An 18688-nucleotide genomic window follows, 5' to 3' on the forward strand; every position below is an offset into this window, starting at 1 on the left:
GAAAGCAAATCTGCTCAGCCAGTAAAGTCCACTTCATCATGACACCCGCCCCTTTCTCTCCACTAGTAACTGTCTTGCTTCCCCCGTACTAAGCCTCTGAGCTTGTGTTCTGTCCACCCACTTGAGCCCTGAACTGTCCCCATTTTATCAATGAGGAAACGGTAGCTCCTAGAAGAGGGAACTTTGACTGACTATACAGAAGCTGACCTCCCAGCTGGCAACCAGCCCACCCAATTAGTGATGCCACTAATACCATCATTTTTAAGAATAAAAAACTAATTCATATATGAGGGTTTCTCCATGTCAGCACTAGGAACACTTGGGGCTGGATGATCCTTCGTCGTGGGAGTGTATCCTGTGCCTTGTAGGGCATTTAGCAGCACCCCTGACCTGTCCTCTACCCACGGGAATGCCAGTAGCATCTAGTTCAGCTGTGACAACCAAATCATCTCCAGACATTGCCAAATGTCCACTGGGGAGCAAACTCAACCCAGGTTAAGAACCACTGGCATATACCAAAGAGAAATAAATTATTTGCAAGAGGATAACTTTAATGAGGTGATTTTCTGCCTTACAAAAGGAAGCACCCAGGATTTCTCTCAATGGTGGGCTTCTCCTATTAAATTACTGTAGCCTTTAAGGAAGGTACATATACCTACAAGCCTCAGGATCTTCCCTTTTAAACTGAGGGTGTTAGAACAGCTCTAAATCCCTCTTCCACCTCAAAAGTATTCTACTGATCTATGGTTCTAAGTGCTTTATAGTCAGCAAGTGCTTGTGAAAACTAAAAACATAAAGTATTAGAAGCCATGATAAAACAATGAGAAATTAAGAAGAAACATTCCTGACACTGGGCTATGCCATTAGAAAATGCGACTATTTTACAGAATGGCCATCATTAAAAACTCTACAGATAACGAATGCTGGAGAGGAGAGGATGTGGAGAAAAGGGAACCCTCCTACACTGTGGGTAGGAATGTAAACTGGTGCAGCCACTATGGAAAACAGTATGGAGGTTCCTCAGAAAACTAACAGTAGAGCTACCATATGATCCAGCAATCCCACTCCTGGGCATAAATCTGGAAGAAACTCTAATTCAAAAAGATACATGCACCCCTATGTTCACAGCAGCACTATTCACAATAGCCAAGACATGGAAACAACCTAAATATCCATCGAGAGATGAGTGGATAAAGAAGATGTGGTACATATATACAATGGAATATTACTCAGCCATAAAAAAGAATGAAATAATGCCATTTGCAGCAACATGGATGGACCTAGAGATTATCATACTAAGTGAAGTAAGCCAGAACAAGAAAGACAAATACCATGATATCACTTATATGTGGAATCTAAAATATGACACAAATGAACCTATCTATGAAACAGAAAAAGACTCATAGAGAACAGACTGGTGGTTGCCAAGGGGGAGGGGGTGGGGGAGGGATGGAGTGGAGGTTGGGTTTAGTAGATGGAAGCTTTTATATATAGAACTGGATAAACAACAAGGTCCTACTGTAGAGCACAGAGAACTATATTCAATATCCTATGATAAATCATAATGGAAAAGAATATTAAAAAAAAGAATGTGTATGTATGCGTGTATATATATAACTAAATCACTTTTCTGTACAGCAGAAATTAACACAATATTGTAAATCAACTATATTTCAATAAAAATATATATATATAAAGAAAATGTGACTATTTAAAAAATATAATATATTAAAATTTTAAGAGTACATTTATGATCTGGAACAGTGCTGTCCAGAAGAAATATAATGCAAGCCACAAATATAATTTAAAATTTTCTAATAACCACATTAACAACGTACCAAGAAACGGGTCAAATTAATTTTAATAATATATTTTTACTTAATGCAACATATCCAGAATCTTGTCATTTCAACATGTAATCAATGTAAAGTTATTAGATATTTTACATTCTTTTTTTCATCCTAAATTTTGAAATGCAGTATTTTACGCTTGTAGCACATCTCAATTTGGAGAGTATTTCCATACTCAATAGCAGCCACATGTGGCCAGTGGCTGTAATAATGACAGCAAAGGACTAAAAAAAGGGCAAAAAGAACACTTGTCATCTTTGCCAGAGAATGAAGTGTTCCACATTTGGAATCAATAACTGAAGCTCACCTTTTCAAGCAAAGTTTCTCCCTTTATTCATTATTGGTATCTTTCTAAAGCACAATACAAACCACAATACTTTTTAAACAAAGGATTATAAAAAACCCACTGATTCTTCTCTTGATAAGGACCCACTAGTATTATGTGTTTTATATTCTGACAATGTTAGCTCTTCTGTGTTCTTCCCAGATACCACTCCTACCCTAGAAGCCAGTAGATAAATGGAAAACTGTCCTCCCAGGACTGCTCAGCTGTGGGGATGCCTACAAAATGCTACTTCTGGCTCCTCCCTGCACTGGGGTCTGGCAGGTCACCCCACCTAAAAGATGGTGTCAAGGATCTCGTATTGAAAGAAGCCCATATATAACATTTCTCTTCAGTGTATCCATCAGCCCCCCAACCCCCTATAAATCCTCAGGTCAGCAAGTCTCCACCTACTGTTTCCACTTCGTCTCTGTTTTCATCCTCTATTCCTACTTAATCTGTTTTCATCCTCTATTCCCACTTCATCTCTGTTTACACCTCTGTTACCATTTCATCTAGAAGCTCTAGTTGTAGAGTGAACATAGTCTCTAGTTTGCTACAGTTACAGTTTACTGCCTGCCCCCTGTTGTCTCAGTGTAACTACTAATAGAGGCTCCATTCATTCTCCAGTCTGCCCCAGTTTGGACAATTACATGGTCACCCCATCTAATAGTTTCTATCCTTAAGTCTCACGCCAGCAGACTTCAAGGATCAATCTCTGCCTGTAGATGAAAGGCACAGGAGGTACTGTTAAAACAACATTCACTTTAATTATCATGAACATTCTTGACACATTAAACATTTCTCTTTAGTTACTCTGTCCCTTTTATATGATCTACTAGTTCTGGTTAGCTTGGAGTTCAGACTGTATCTTGCTGGATCTTAATTCTCTACTGTTCCAAAAAACCCGATCCATTTACTTGCAGTCAACAACTTTCCTGATTTGTAAAATTCTTGTCTTTGCTTCCTAATGCCTTGCAAGTTCTCTCACATCACTACCTGCTACTGGCCTCATCCTAGCAAAACACTTATAATCCAAAAAGGCTTTAGAGTGAAACAGAGATTCATAAACATGTTCTCACATGCCCTGTCAATAATAATGATAATACTTAATTTTTCCCAGAAGCAGAGCCATGGTAAGACACATGCTGATAATTATAGGGATACAAAGGAATAGAAAATGTAAGCAGCCTCAGTATTGTCGGAGCCGAGGAGCAAAAGTAGCCACCACAGCAATAACCACTTCTACTATTCCCACCACCTGTTACTTCTAATGCATCAGGTGGTTAGCAAACATTATTTAATCCTCACAATGACTTTGGGATGTTTCATTCTTATACCCCATTTCACTGCTGAGCAAAAACACTCAGCTCTGTTAACTGATGCTGAAGACCAACAGCTTATGAGTGTAATTTGAGGCGGAGATGAGATCTGAAGCCATGTTAGTTTCTGTGAAACTTGGGCTCTTTCTACGGATCATGCAGCCTCAGGAACCAATCCCAGGGCCAGAGACAGTGTGAAAAAGGAAACTTTTAATTTATGAATACACAGTATCTCAGAGTCCATTTCTCATTCTGGATAAGAAATATGTTTGCACTTCCCTGAACCAGGTGGTGAGAAGGAGAAGGAATATTCATTATGGTTTAGTTCTCCACCATTAGGATCTAGTCAGAAATCCCAGTTTCCTCAACCCTTCTGATTTTGGTTTCATAAATCTGTTTGTTTGTTTTTGTTAGTCTTAACTACCTTTATTTCATCCTTGTTACTGAATGACTTTAGGTTGTCAGTTGCTCTCCCTCAGAACTTCCAAGATACTGCTCTCCTTGTCTCCTATTGATGTTCTAGTAAATTAGCAGTAACAGCCAGTAAATTACACTAGTAAATCAGCTGTCAATTTACTAATCACTGGTTTGTTAGTAAACCTGTCTCTCTCTGGCCGTTGTCTTTGGTGGTCTGCAGTTTTACCATGTATAGTCTATGTGTGGATTTCTTTTTATTTATCTTGATTGGGGATTTGCTGAACTTGCTAAATCTGAGATTTGTGATTTACCAGTTCTGGAAAAGTCTCAGCCATTCAGATGTTGCCTCTTCCTCATTCTCACTACTACTTCCTTCTGGAAATCTGATGACAAGTGTTAGATCTTATCGCTCTATCCTCCGCGTCTCTTGCATATTTTTCTATCATTTTGTTTCTATGCACCACATTCTGTTCAACGTCTGCTGCTCAGTCTGGCAGTTCACTCAACTCTTCTACTACGTCTAAACTCTAACTATTCACGCTATGCACTTTTTAATCTCACCAGCTCCATTTTTCATTTCTAGGAGTTCTATTTTTTTTTCAATTTTACATGATTATTTTAGCAGTCTCTTGCTTTACTCATGTTACCAATTCATTCTTATTTTCCTAATCACGTCAAACATAATTATTTTTATTCATAATTATTTTTATAATTACTCGTATACAAATAATAAAGTCCAAGGGGTGAAATTCTGCTTTTGTTTCTGCTGACTTGCTTCCTCAAGTATTGTTTAATTTTTCTACTGTACATTAATAACTGGTGATGTGTCCCTGTGGGAATTTTAAGGGTTTTAGGTTGAAAGTTTGTTCCACCATTAAAAATGTGTACATAAATCTGCCAAGCAGGCAGGGAAACCAGTAATGGGAGACCATCTTATTTCTCGGTTTGAGGTTTCTAAGACCACATAGGTGGTATATATATTTGAATTCCCAACTCTTACGTGGGCAAGACTGTGGTTACAAATTCTGAAAGGAGATATCTCTTTCCTCTCCTCCATCACCTCATAAACAACGTCAAGGCAGACTATCCTGTCATCTCCCTTTGTTGTTGCACAGATTTCTTTTCAAGCCTTCCCATTTCACTGATCATATAGACTTCAAGAGTCAAGCCATAGGCAGGGATCTCAGCTCCAACTCCCTGCCTTTACAGACCCAAGATCCGGTCTCCCATTTCCTATGTGACCATTAAAATTCCCATGTGGCTCTACGTTCCAAGTATCTGATAAGTGCTTTGGGGAAATGGAGGCATCAGAACGAGCTTATCATCCTGGACTGCTGCTTCTAGTGCCCTCCTTTTTTTTTTTTAAAATGAAATATCTGGGGACTTCCTTGTGGAATCTGCTCATTTTAAACGGTGTTTGCCGTATGTGATGAAACATGTTGAAGATTATCTGTCTTTCATTTCCAGGGAGGAAGGAAGGAAACCGGAAAGGTCCTTTTATTAATTTCATGTCTCCTATGACACAGAAGCCTAAGGAGCTGGCATGCTTTCTGACCACACTGAACGGTGTTACAGAGAAGCACATGACCTTTAGTGCCGGACTGTGTAAACAAGATATGTACTGTTCAGGATGAGGTAAAATTAGTCAGTTAGAAGCTTTCGTTAAGAACATGGCCCCTGCTGGCAGCGAATAGGTGAACTCAGGAGCCATTAAGAGAAGAAAGGGATTTGTTTACAAAAGTAAACTGGTTTGGAAGAACTGCCAGACACTAAAGTTCAAACTAGTTTGCTTTTGGTGTACACGCAGACCTGGTTTTATTGTGCTTTGCTTTACTGCACTTCACGGATACTGCGTTTTTTAAAATTGAAGGTTTGGGGCAACCCTGCACTGAGCAAGTCTATTAGTGCCATTTTTCCAACCGCATTTGCTCGCTTCATGACTCTAGGGCACGTTTTGGTAATTCTGCAATATTTCAAAGTTTTTCATCATTATTGTATTTGTTATGGTGATCTGTGAGCAGTGACCTGATGTTACCATTGTAATTATTTTGAGGCACCGCAAACTGCACCCACATAAGACTGCAAATTCAATCTAAAATATGTGTGATCTGACTACTCCATCGACTGGCCATTTCTCCATCTCTCTTCCTCTCCTTGGGCCGCCCTATTCCCGAGACACAACAATCTGAAATTAGGCCCATTAATACAACCCTGCAATGGCCTCTAAGTGTTCAAGTGCGTGGAAGACTCCCACAACTCTCACTTTAAATCAAAAACTAGAAATGATTAGGCTTAGTGAGGAAGGCATGTCAAAAGCCAAGACAGTCTGAAAGCTAGGCCTCTTATACCAAACGGTCGGCCAAAGTGTGAATGCAAAGGGAAAGTTCTTGAAGAAAATCCAAAGTGCTACTCCAGGAAAGCAAAACAGACTTACTGGGGCTTCCCTGGTGGCGCAGTGGTTGAGAATCTGCCTGCCAATGCAGGAGACACGGGTTCGAGCCCTGGTCTGGGAGGATCCCACATGCCGCAGAGCAACTGGGCCCGTGAGCCACGATTGCTGAGCCTGCGCGTCTGGAGCCTGTGCTCCGCAACGGGAGAGGCCGCGACGGTGAGAGGTCTGCGCACCGCGATGAAGAGTGGCCCCCGCTCGCCGCAACTAGGGGGAGCCCTGGCACACAAACGAAGACCCAACACAGCCAAAAATAAATAAATAAATAAAAATTAAAAAAAAAAAAAAAAAAACAGACTTACTGCTGACATGGAGAAAGTTTTAGTGATCTGGATAGAAGATTAAACCAGCCACGACATTCCCTTCAGCCAAAGCCTAATTCAGAGCAAGACCCTAATCTCTTCAATTCTATGAAGGTCGAGAGAGGAGAGGAAGGTACAGAAGAAAAGTATGAAGCTAGCAGAGGTTGGTTCATGAGGTTTAAGGAAAGAAGCCATCTCTATAACATAAAAGTTCAGAGTGAAGCAGCAAGAGCTGATGTAGAAGCTGTAGCATGTTATCCAGAAGATCTAGGAAGATAATTAATGAAGGTGGCTACACTAAACAACAGATTTTCAATGTAGATGAAACAGCCTTCTACTGGAAGAAGATGCCATCTAGGACCTTCATAGCTAGAGAGGAGAAGTCAATGCCTGGCTTCAATGCTTCAAAGGACAGGCTGACTCTCTTGTTAGGGGCTGATGCAGCTGCTGACTTGAAGTTGAAGCCAGGGCTCACTTAACCATTCTGAAAATCTTAGGGCCCTTAAGAACTATGCTAAATCTACTCTGCCTGTGCTCTATAAATGGAATAATAAAGCACATCTGTTTATTATATGGTTTACTGAATATTTTAACCCCACTGTTGAAAACTACTGCTCATAAAAGAAAGATTCCTTTCAAAATGTTACTGCTCACTGACAATGCACCTGGTCACCCAGGATGTCTGATGGAGATGTTCAATGAGACTCATGTTGTTTTCACGCCTGCTGACAAGACATCCATTCTGCGCCCTGTGGATCAAGGAGTCACTTAGACTTTCAAGTCTTATTATTTAAAGAATACATTTTGTAAGGCTACAGCTGCCACAGATAGTGACTCCTCTGATGCACCCGGGCAAAGTCAATTGAAAACCTTCTGGAAAAGCGTCACTATTCTAGATGCCATCAAGAACATTCCTGATTCATGGGAACAGGTCAAAATATCAACATTAACAGGAGATTGGAAGAAGTTGATTCTAACCCTCCTGGATGACTTTGAGGGGTTCAGGACTGCAGTGGAGGCAGTAATTGCAGTCATGGTAGAAACAGCAAGAGAACTGGAATTAGAGGTGGAGCCTGAAGATGTGACTGACTTGCTACAATTTCATGATAAAACTTGAACGGATGAGGAGTTGCTTCTTATGGATGAGCAAAGAAAGTGGTTGCTGAGACGGAATCTACTCCTGGTGCAGATGCTGGTAAGATTGTTGAAATGACAACAAAGAATTTAGAATACTACAGAAACTTAGCTGACAAAGCAGCAGCAGCGTTTGAGAGGGCTGACTGATTTTTGAAAGAAGTCCTACTGTGGGTAAAATGCTACCAAACAGGTCTGCATTCTACAGAAAAGTCGTCATGAAAGGAAGAATCAATCAACGTGGCAAACTTCACTGCTGTCCTATCTTAAGAAGTTGCCACGGCTACCCCAATTTCAGCAGCCACCACCCTGCTCTGTCAGTAGCCATCAGCATCAAGGCAAGACCCTCCACCAGCAAAAAGATTACGACTCTCTGAAGGCTCAGATGATGGTTAGCTTTCCTCAGTAACAAAGTGTCTTTAAATTAAGGTATGTACATTGTTTTTTCAGACATACTGCTATTGCACATTTAATAGACTGGAGTAGAGTGTAAACATAACTTTTATGTGCACTGGGAAACCAAAAAATTCATGTGACTTGCTTTATTGCAATATTTGCTTTATAGCAGTGGTCTGGAACTGAACCTGCAATACTTCCGAAGTATGCCTGTATGCATGTACTGCTTATTTGTTTTATAGCAAGAGAAAGAAAAAAATCCTTTTTGAGCCTCTGTTACATTCATGCAAATTTACTCACGTTAATTCTTAGCCCTATGAAACTGTGTACAGATGAAAAAACTTGAGGCTCAGAGACAGAAACTGCCATCTTTATGGTACAGCCAATAGGCCATGGAGCTAGGGTTCAAATCTAGGTACGCCTGTGCTATTTCTCTACAGCTGACACAGGCCTCTAACAATAAGGCCTTGAAATGCAAAACTCACTGAACTAAATAAACAGTAGCAGAGTCAGCTCAAACAAGCCAATGTATTCTTAATTTGGATGTCAAAATCAGGAGTTGTTCAAAAGAAAAGACTCCGTTCCATCCACAGTAAAGGATTTAAGCAAAGTACTCCTGCTACTCCAATTGCCTGTCTAAACTTTTCAAAGGGCGCTCTTCCAAAAGAAGCTTAGGAGGAAAGAGATGATCTCCAACACCATGCCGATTGTAGAGTGGCAGTTTGGAAGGTAAGGGAAAGAAATCGTTTTTTTGTTTGTTTGTTTTGTTTTTTTAACATTTATTTATTTATTTGGCTGCACCAGGTCTTAGTTGTAGCACATGGGATCTTCGTTCCAGTGTATGGGATCTTTAGTTGCGGCATGTGGGATCTCAGTTGTGGCATGTGTGTGGGATCTAGTTCCCTGACCAGGGATCGAACCCAGGCGCCCTGCATTGGGAGCACAGAGTCTTAACTGCTGGACCACCAGGGAAGTCCCAAGCAATCGGTTTTTTTAAAAGTACTTTAAAATCAGTTTTTATGGTAAAGAGTCAATCAGTGGAAAAGTTCAAGGCAAATGGGAGACAAAGCTGAGGGGAAATTTTACTGTATAACTTTTTATATTTTCTGATTTTTGAGTCATGTGAATACAATTACATATTCAAAAAATTAAATTTTAGGAAACTAGTCTAAAAGTCACCTCTAACCAACTGTTCGAGCTACTCTATGTAACAAGAGAATAAAAGACTAATGAAAACTAAGTAAATAAAGTTCTTTCACTTCCATTATGCTTATTCTCCACACTATGAATGTTCTCTCAAAACCTGCCAAATTTTTAAGGTAAAGTCATTGTTTCATTCTAAAGAACTAAAGTAAAATCTTTACAGTGGCTAGAACAGGAGCCCAGTGAAATGAGAACAATTTAGTGATTTCTTTAAATCTATTTGCTGAAATCCACCTAAAAGACAGTCCATGTGTATCACACATCAATGCCAGTTTAGCCCTGGCTCCACGTACCTTTAGGAAAAGCAGGTTTAACGGCCATCCTGCCAACCAGGCATTCTTTCAGCATGGATTCATAGTTGACCCAACGATGAACCTGGTGTGGGAGAAAAATAGCAGAAAAGCAACATGACTCTAACTCCATGAGATGCCCTAACTTTCTTCTGATGAAAACTAAATATTCTTACACGGCTCTGAAAAACTAAGAAGCAGATTCAATTAGCCAACAAGGGAGTGACAAAATGGGAGCATATATAGGTACTTTAGAACAATGTCCTCAAAGTGTTGTCTACAGACCTCTGGAGGTTCCTGATGCCCTTTCAGATACCCACGAGGTCTCGATTAGTTTCATAATAATACTAAGATGTTATCTGCCTTTTTCACTGTATTGACATTTGCAGTGATGTTGAAATAGCAATGGTGGGTAAAACAGTTTGCACCTTAGCACAAATCAAGGCAGTGGTCTCCATCATTACATTGTTTACCACCACAGACCCACGGGGCTGGAGGGAGTTGGTTTCATTTAAGAATATCCTTCATGAAGTAGAAAAAACAATTAATTTTCTTAAACCTCAAGCCTTGGTTACAGGTCTTTTTTATATGCTGCGTGACAAAATGGGAAGTTCTCAAAAACACTTCTGCTGCTAAGTAAGATGGTTGCCGCGAGGAAAAACACTTAGGCAACTGTTTGATTTGCCTATTAAACTGTTTTTTCTTGACAGGCTGTTTATCCATAAAAGAAAAAGAATGACCTATAAACTGGTTACTCAGACTTGGGTATCTGATAGACATTTTCTTCTAAATGAACAAAGTGAGACTGTCACTTCAAGGGAAACAACTGACAGTATTTGTTGCCAGAATTACTAGTGGGAATTAAATTTAAACAACCTTTCTGGGGGGGCACCTTCTCAATATATATTAAAAGCCTTAAAATATGCAGCTCTTCCCCTCAGTAATTCAGGAATTTACCCGAGAAAATATTTGCGTAAACACAAAGATGCAGGCACCAGGATACTCATCACAGCACTAGTTATATTAGCAAAATATTGGCAACAACCTAGAAGTCCAATTGTAAATAACCAGTAAAGGAAAACCATAATATATTATTCCATAAACGCTATATAATCACTAAATAATCAGGTCAAATAATACCGATACCAGAATCTTTATGTATGTTCCTGAGTAAATAAATATACACTAAAATAGCAAATATGTAAAAAATATATATGTAGTTATAAATGCACACTAATTAATATAAATTGAAATTTTATTTACCAAATAGTTATGGAGTCTCCAGTAACGTGTAAAGCACCATCTCTGGGGCTATGGGGTTGGGTAGAATTTTAACAGATAGATGAAGGAGAAGGATATTCAAGGAGACAAAGGTATGGGGTTTGTCAATCATGGAACTGGTGATTTGCTCAAAGCACTTCAGTTCCAAAGCAAGTTGCATGTTGAGAATATTTACCTTGATACATTATTTTTAGGCCCTCAAATGCCAGACGAATGACTTTGAATTTATTACACTGTCAATGGTGAGCCTCTGAAACTTGTAGAGCAAGGTGCTAAGACGACTGTCTTTAAGAATACTATTCTAGCTGTCATGTTATCTAAATGGGTACTGAAGGTAAAGATACTGGGACAGTATTAAAATATTAGGACTAGAGAGGGTGATGATGACTTGACCTAAAGGCAGTGGGAAGAGAGAAAAGGTGCCATGTTTAAAGACAGCATCATAGAAGTTCACCAGTGATTAGACGTTGAGGCACATTTGTTACCAAGACTGTTGCCCCAGAACCATACTCCTGCCCCTCCCTCAGACGGAAACTAACTACCCTTATCGAGTTTCAGGACCAAATACAAAAGGAGGAAGCTGCTCCTAAAGAAATTTCTAAACAACCGGTTAGAACTAACTAGGCCCAAAAATGGCAGAAGACCTAACTCCAGTGGACCTTGAGCCTCATTATACACTCACTGTACTACATTAGCATGCTCTAAGTGACACACCCACCAGCGCCATGACAGCTGACAACTGCCATGACAACAACCAGAAGAGCCCAAAAAAGGACTGAAAAGGAGTGTTGCCTCAGTTCCTGGTCCAAACCACACCCCCAGTTCTCGGATAAGTCATGAATATTCCTCCCACTCTTTACTCAGTTCCCTCCATTTTACCTCAACCTTCCTATATATATGGTGTCTCAGCCTGAGTCAGGTTGAGAAGTTGATCTGCGAACTAGTTCTTGCTTCTCCATTCTTTGGCCACCGAATAAAGCATGTGCTGTTCCAGTCTCAGCACTGGTTTTGTTATTGGCTATACGAATCCAAGCAGAAAAAGAACCTCCCAGGCTGAGACAAGGGATCTCGGCCTGGGCCAAGACCCTGGCACAGGTCCAGGTGACCACTTCAATAACACAATGAGAGAAGGCAAAAATTACTCAAGTGGTTTCAAGTTCCCATTTCCAGAAAGAGGAAACAGTAGAAAAAACAAAGGGAAGAAGATGAGTTGATATTATTTGAGGTCACACTGAGTTCAACTGCCAACAGGTTTTCAAATTGCCCATCAGCCAACTGGAAATACGAAACGAGAAGTCAGAAGTGAGATCAAAACTAGAGACAGAAGTCTGACAATAAAGAGATTACTTAATATTCTTTGTACAACTCAAATACTAGATATTAAAGATATAAGAAGCTTCACCACTGTTTCTAGAATTTTATAAAGTTGTTTACTTCTGTGGTGAGTAAAAGTCATAAATAAACATCACTGGTCTTATTAAAGCCAAGGGGAATGCAGCTATCTGGTAACTAAAGTGTGGACAAAGAGTGTAGCCTGACATTTCAGTAATCAAAGGATGTTGCAGCCATAAAGCCATCAAGCCACTGCAGCCGCCCCCTATGGTGTGGCCTAAGAGGAATTCAGAATGGAGAAAAAGAGGATACTGGCCCTAGAGAGTTAAGGTGCATATTAAAGGAACAATTTCAACAAGCCCAGACTCGTGCATCTTCCCATACACAGAAAAGCACTAAAATAATTAACTGAGATGCCTGCTTTTTGTGATTAGTAGTAATGTTTTGATGTTCTACTACATGTTTTTTCCCAGCAAAAGCTCCTATATATCCTGGTTTCTCCCTTATCTCTTTGGAACAGTTTCTCAGAGCTATCTGAGAGGCTATTTCCGGACTACAGTCCTCAGTAACGCCTCAAATAAAACATAATTCTCAACTTTTAGGTTGTGCATTTTTTTTTGGTCAACACAAGTATTGTTGAAACTGCTAAAGAATTTAACAATATAGCAGTTCTTGTGACTTCCCCAAAACAAGCTTATTTCAATAAGGTCCATATAATCGCACAACACTAAGAAATATGAATAGGACTAGATGTTACTGGAAATTCTTCTTGTGGAAGAGTACATTCAGCATCAAGACGTTATAGGCGCCAACTAAAAACTGGTACCTGCCGTCTTGCCTCTTCAAGGACTAAGTCACTAGCCACTGCAGCTGCTGACCTTCAACACCCCCTGAAAGGAGTGCAGGGTGGAGATCAGGAATGACGCACGCTGTACTCTGGGAAAAACTGGCAGAACAGGCCTTCAGAGAGTTAGATATTTTCAGGAGATGATTTTATGAGCCCAAATTCCTGCATCTTCTCATATCTCGAAAAGCACTAAGATCATTTAAGGTGACATCTGCTCCTCGTAACTAGCAGTAAGCATCTGCCAAAATGTGTGCTTGACTCCACGTACCCCTCTTCACTAAAATCATATACAATATTGACCTCTCCCCCTACCTCTTGGGAACAGATTCTCAGAGCTCTCTGAAATGCTGTCTCCCAGGCTATAGTCCTCATTTCGCCCCAAATAAAACTTAACTCACAACTCTCACATTGTGAATTTTTTTTCAGTTGACACAGGACAGATAAAAGTATGGTAGACAAGTTTTCCGGCAAATGTTCCCAAACTTTCTATTTGGCTTGCACTGCTAGCCAATAACAAATATCAAATGACAACGGGAATTTAAATCAGCAATAAGGACCTCCCAAGGAGAATCCTATTATCACCAATGGGTAAGAATGACTTTTCTCCAACCCAGGAAAAACATTAACAGCAAATGAGATTCGGTTATTTAAGCAGATGCAAGTAAGTACATTAAAATACAAAACAAATTATATTTCTGGTATCCTGGTCAAAAAATAAATCCTATAATGGATGAGAAGGTAAGAGGAACAGAAATCAAATTTCATTTGTTCAGAATGCAACTCTAAAAATAACCCAATCTGATTCAGGTATCTCAAATGGTAAAAACCCAATACTACAACATGGTTAATCATCGCTAAAATACAAAATAAAGCATTTGTGAGACAAAGGCAAATTTCTATTCTTCTCAAGATAGTTGTTTCAAAATAGCAGTTCAGCCAATTGATAGTAATCATCATATTCTACATGATTTTTAAACAGTATAAGAGCTAATCATTGTTTTTAATAAATATACGGGGGAAAAGTGACTAATTTAAATATCTTTTGACACATACTACAGAATCTCTGCTATCTCTAGGAAAAATAGGTTTTCTATTCATTAATGATCTTTCTACATAATATGCAGACTTACTACAGCAAGACAGGCTGATTATGTAACAATCCCCAAATGAGCAAAGACTAAGAGCAAAGAAGCTAAGGGACTTGTTATTTCCTCTAATGGTCACCGCCTCCTCTAAGTCAGTCATCATCATAATCAAAATTGATCAAAACTGAGTAAACTGTTGCCAGCAGAGGAGCAGCAAACACTTAAGAGTGAACTCCCAGATACAGATCTGAGAGCAACTCTAAAATGTTAGTAAAATAATTCAAAGGCAAATTAAATGAACAGTTGTTACTTATGAGCATCTTCCCACACTTCAGAATTCAAGCCACACATCTGAAGTTTATGCCCCTATTTTCTTTCCTTCTACCACTGTCGCGCTGCTGAACAAAAGAGCACTCTTCCACTGTGAGGGGACGATCACTTCCAGCACCTTACCTGATCAAAGAGGTCAGTACCATCCGATCCTGCTCCTCTCATAAGTTCCTCTTCTCCACCAGGATGATACTCCATATACGGGCTGACGTTATAAACAAAGCCTGCATCAAATAAGGAGAAATAACACCCTAAATGAACTTCTTACAAACTGTACAGATTAGAAATCGAAGTTTCAATACATTTTTCCAAATACATTCCATTTAACAAACCATCATTTAGAAGTATTAAGAATATGAGGGGTCTGAGATTTCACCCTACTTGCAAGCTAACAAGTTAGCCTGCCGGTTTCATGGGTCCTGACAGAAAACACGAGACTCCCAGGTTAGAAACAAAGGAGAGCTTAGTACTTACATCAGTAGCGGTAACTAGAATATCAGCATCTGCATGAGTTCCCTGAACCCCAGTTCCCACAGAGCTATGTGAAGAGGGCCAGATAACACCTGTAAACTCAATGTGCTTCATGACGGAAAAGCAACCTTGAGCTTAAGAAGCTCGAACCTTTACTAATGGGCAGTAAATACACCTGGCCCTTTGCTCTGGAGGGAGACATGACCTCTATTACACTGAACAGTAAGCAAAGCTGTCCTTTGCTCTAGAGGGAGGCACTAGCTCTACCATCTAAGGTTGTTCACTATGCAAACATCCCTGAAAAGACTGCCTAGAACAATGACAGTCGGCGCGTCTGCTCGCAAGCTATGCAGGTGTGCAAAGACCTATAGAGAACTGCCTCCTAACGCAAAGAAATAATGAAACACCATATATAATATTTAACACTTCTCTCTCCCCCTACCTCTCTCTCTCATATTACAACTTCATCGTCCTCTACTGCCCTGGCAGGAGAATCTGATGAAAAAGAATGGAGCTGTCATCCATATATTGATCATCTCGGCAAAGGCTGAGATGGTGATTGGGCCACTGAGGCACGGTCTGCGAAAGCAAGCACAATTCTTTTCTGCAGTTGCCCAAGGAACCAAGATTATTGTTTAGATCTTAATAATCCTTTCATCTTCCCCAATATTTACTTTATCTGTTCATATATTTAACTATGTTTTTATCTTTTAAGAAGAAGGAATAGGGAACAAGAAATACAGGAGAACAGCTCAATGAATAGCCTTCCCAAGGAAGTGAATTCCTTTTTAATCCTTCACTTGTAGTAAACTAGAGAGCAGACAAATCCAGCCCTCAAGACTCCTCAAGAGTGCAAGGAGGACAACTGGTTTTCTTATATCCAGGACTATTCCTTCTTATGTAATGACTTCCATGAATTTAAATAACCTCAGATAATTTAAAATGTTCATCCTATATAATAATCTTGGAAGGAAAGTAGTTGAATTTCAGACTCAAGAAAGGTACTGTAATTTTTCCACCAGTTTAATTCTGGAAAATAACCAAGCAGTCCAGGTTTCTTTATAAAATTGCTTAAAGGCAATTCACAAAAAGAAGTAAATTCACAAAATCTCTCTTCCAGCATCCTCCAAAAAAGTCAGGAAAAGTAAAAAAAAAAAAAAAAAAAAAAAAACAACTGGCAGAGTTCCCCTGTCTCCCCTTCCCCATTCACCTTTCCCCGCCAAATTTAGAAGGAATTTTTGCGATTGTTTAATGCTCCAAATTCCACAGACCACAAATGTCTGAAGTAATGATTAGGATCAGAATTATTCCCAATAGGCTTTTAAAGATAGAGAATGCGTTCCAAACAAAAGAATTCCAAACTTTCTCTGCAACCAAACCTTGACTTGGGTTCTAGAGTTTCTCAGGAACATGAAATCTGTAACACACGATCATCTAACTTTCTGTGATGGAATCCCATGTATTTCAGCAACCAGTGGAAAGATGACCAGGCAGCTTAACAACTACCCCTGATCACCAGAGAAAGCCTGAGACATCTCACGGTGTTCTCTGCTGCCTGCCAATCCTTTAGATGAACCCTTGTCCTCTCATATCTTCCTTCTGATGGACAAGGATCACTCTGGACCTGAAGAATGTCCCATCCTCTTCAAATGCACGAAATCAGGAACGCCTATAAAATCCCTCACTTTAAGGAATTAAGATTGTTAGTGTCTCAGCCCAAGAAATGTTAGCTCCAACCACACTTGGCAGCGTCAGTAATTTGCTAATCATGAGACTTTAAACCCAGCCCCAAGATGCAACAGGTGCATTTCCTCTGGTCCAGAGGCTCGCTATTCCCTCTTTTTCTTCCTCCCCTATCTCCTTCCTTTTTACCTTTTCAAAAGCATTTCCTAACAACTAAAATTTGCACCTCTGATTGTAGCCGAAGAAAACAAGAACCTAGCTTTATGCTTTTCCCTCATGCTTTACTGTATTCTATTTGTACGATACATGGCTTTTAAATTTATTTATTTATTTATTTATTTTTGGCTGTGTTGGGTCTTCATTTCTGTGCGAGGGCTTTCTCTAGTTGCAGCGAGCGGGGGCCACTCTTCGTCGCGGTGCGCGGGCCTCTCACTGTCGCGGCCTCTCTGGTTGCGGAGCACAGGCTCCAGACGTGCAGGCTCAGTAGCTGTGGCTCACGGGCCTAGTTGCTCCGCGGCATGTGGGATCTTCCTAGACCAGGGCTCGAACCCGTGTCCCCTGCACTGGCAGGCAGATTCTCAACCACTGCGCCACTAGGGAAGCCCCGATACATGGCTTTTAGATAGTAATTTCTCACATGCAAGTTTCCAGACTCCTATGAGTTCTTACCACCTGATTTTTAGAAATTAATTTTACAACGTTCCAAATTTTGCAGTGATGCAATTAACTTCTTCCTAAAGCTCTAATTGCTCAGGTGTGGCAGATTTGCACAACTGATTGCCCATTAAATATAAACAAATAGTATTTACGAACCAACGGACATAATCTCAATTTGATGCTAGGCTATTAATAAATCTGCAAAACCTAAATGTTAATAATGACATTAAGAACAAAAATGGGCAGGAATGGATTCATGAAACATCAATCCTAAATGGTGCAAAACTAGGCTGAGACCAAGATCCTCTGGTCACAGCCCAACTGCTGCTTTTAGATCATTTACATGGATGACTTTCAGTGGTAGAGGGGGACTTAGGGAGGATACCTACCTACCTACCCATCTATCTATCCCCTCCTTTGTGCTTATATTTTATTTTCTGTAGTTTTTTTTTTTAAACTCTAACCAGGAGTAGATACAAGAAAAGGATTGACTGAGTACTGTGACGAAAAGCAACTTAATTTCACAATATATACATACTCCAAATCATAATGTTATACACCATAAACTTATACCATGTTATAGGTCAATTATATCTCAATGAAACTGGGGGAAAAAAAAGAGAAGGAACAACTTACTGAAACCGAAATACAGCAGTTCTACTAAGAATATATACTCTAGTGTTTAAATATCGATACATTATTTTAAAATGCCCTAGCAATATTCAGAGGTATATATATATTTTTTCAGGGGTATATTTTATAGCTAATTCATCCTAGCAGAGCTGCAGTGCAATTGAAAGCACACAGTCAGAACAACAGCTACACTGAGCTCTTTAGGCAAGGTACTGGTAGAACCTGTTCTAATATTTTCACAGTAAATTATCTTGTTTCTGTTATATGTCTGGAACTCTGAGTTCTCCAATAAGTTCCTAGAATAAAAATCAGCCGCTTCAAAATTACCAATTCAATCACAGAATGACAGTCTTAAAACTGGGAGAATTCTACAGGCAATCTTTAGTCTGCTCTTGCATCCGGTACAGGATTCACCTCTACAGGATGTGTAGACAGCATGTGCACACAGCATACAGGGTCATCCAGCATCTGCTTGGATCCATCCAGTACCAACGCCTAGTTTAAAACTGCTTGTTGAAAAGCTTAGTTCAAGGATCAATATCATTTCAGGTATAACCTGAAAACTAACGTTGCCATTTTACACGCAAAGAACTCTTCCATCTTGGCAAATGCTGCCTCTGGTTTTTCACGTATGTTTTTATTTGTTGTAATTTAAACCCCAACTGCTACTGATAAAGACTATGG

At 39.8% G+C, this 18688-nt stretch overlaps 1 protein-coding gene across 3 annotated transcripts in view; it reads right to left on the reverse strand.

Annotated features, from left to right (window-relative positions):
• Positions 1-18688, reverse strand: part of LOC103002221 (cytochrome b5 reductase 4) — an 85173-nt gene that overhangs the window by 42583 nt on the left and 23902 nt on the right. For all 3 annotated transcript variants that reach the window (XM_057527943.1, XM_057527942.1, XM_057527944.1), the window contains exons 3-4: positions 14684-14784; positions 9689-9770 (exon numbers count right to left, since the gene is read on the reverse strand). In XM_057527943.1, coding sequence (XP_057383926.1) covers positions 9689-9770; positions 14684-14784 — 183 coding nt within the window. The remainder of the gene's footprint in view (positions 1-9688; positions 9771-14683; positions 14785-18688) is intronic.

The sequence above is a fragment of the Balaenoptera acutorostrata genome, chromosome 14 (genome assembly GCF_949987535.1).
Source record: "Balaenoptera acutorostrata chromosome 14, mBalAcu1.1, whole genome shotgun sequence".
Lineage (NCBI taxonomy): Eukaryota > Metazoa > Chordata > Mammalia > Artiodactyla > Balaenopteridae > Balaenoptera > Balaenoptera acutorostrata.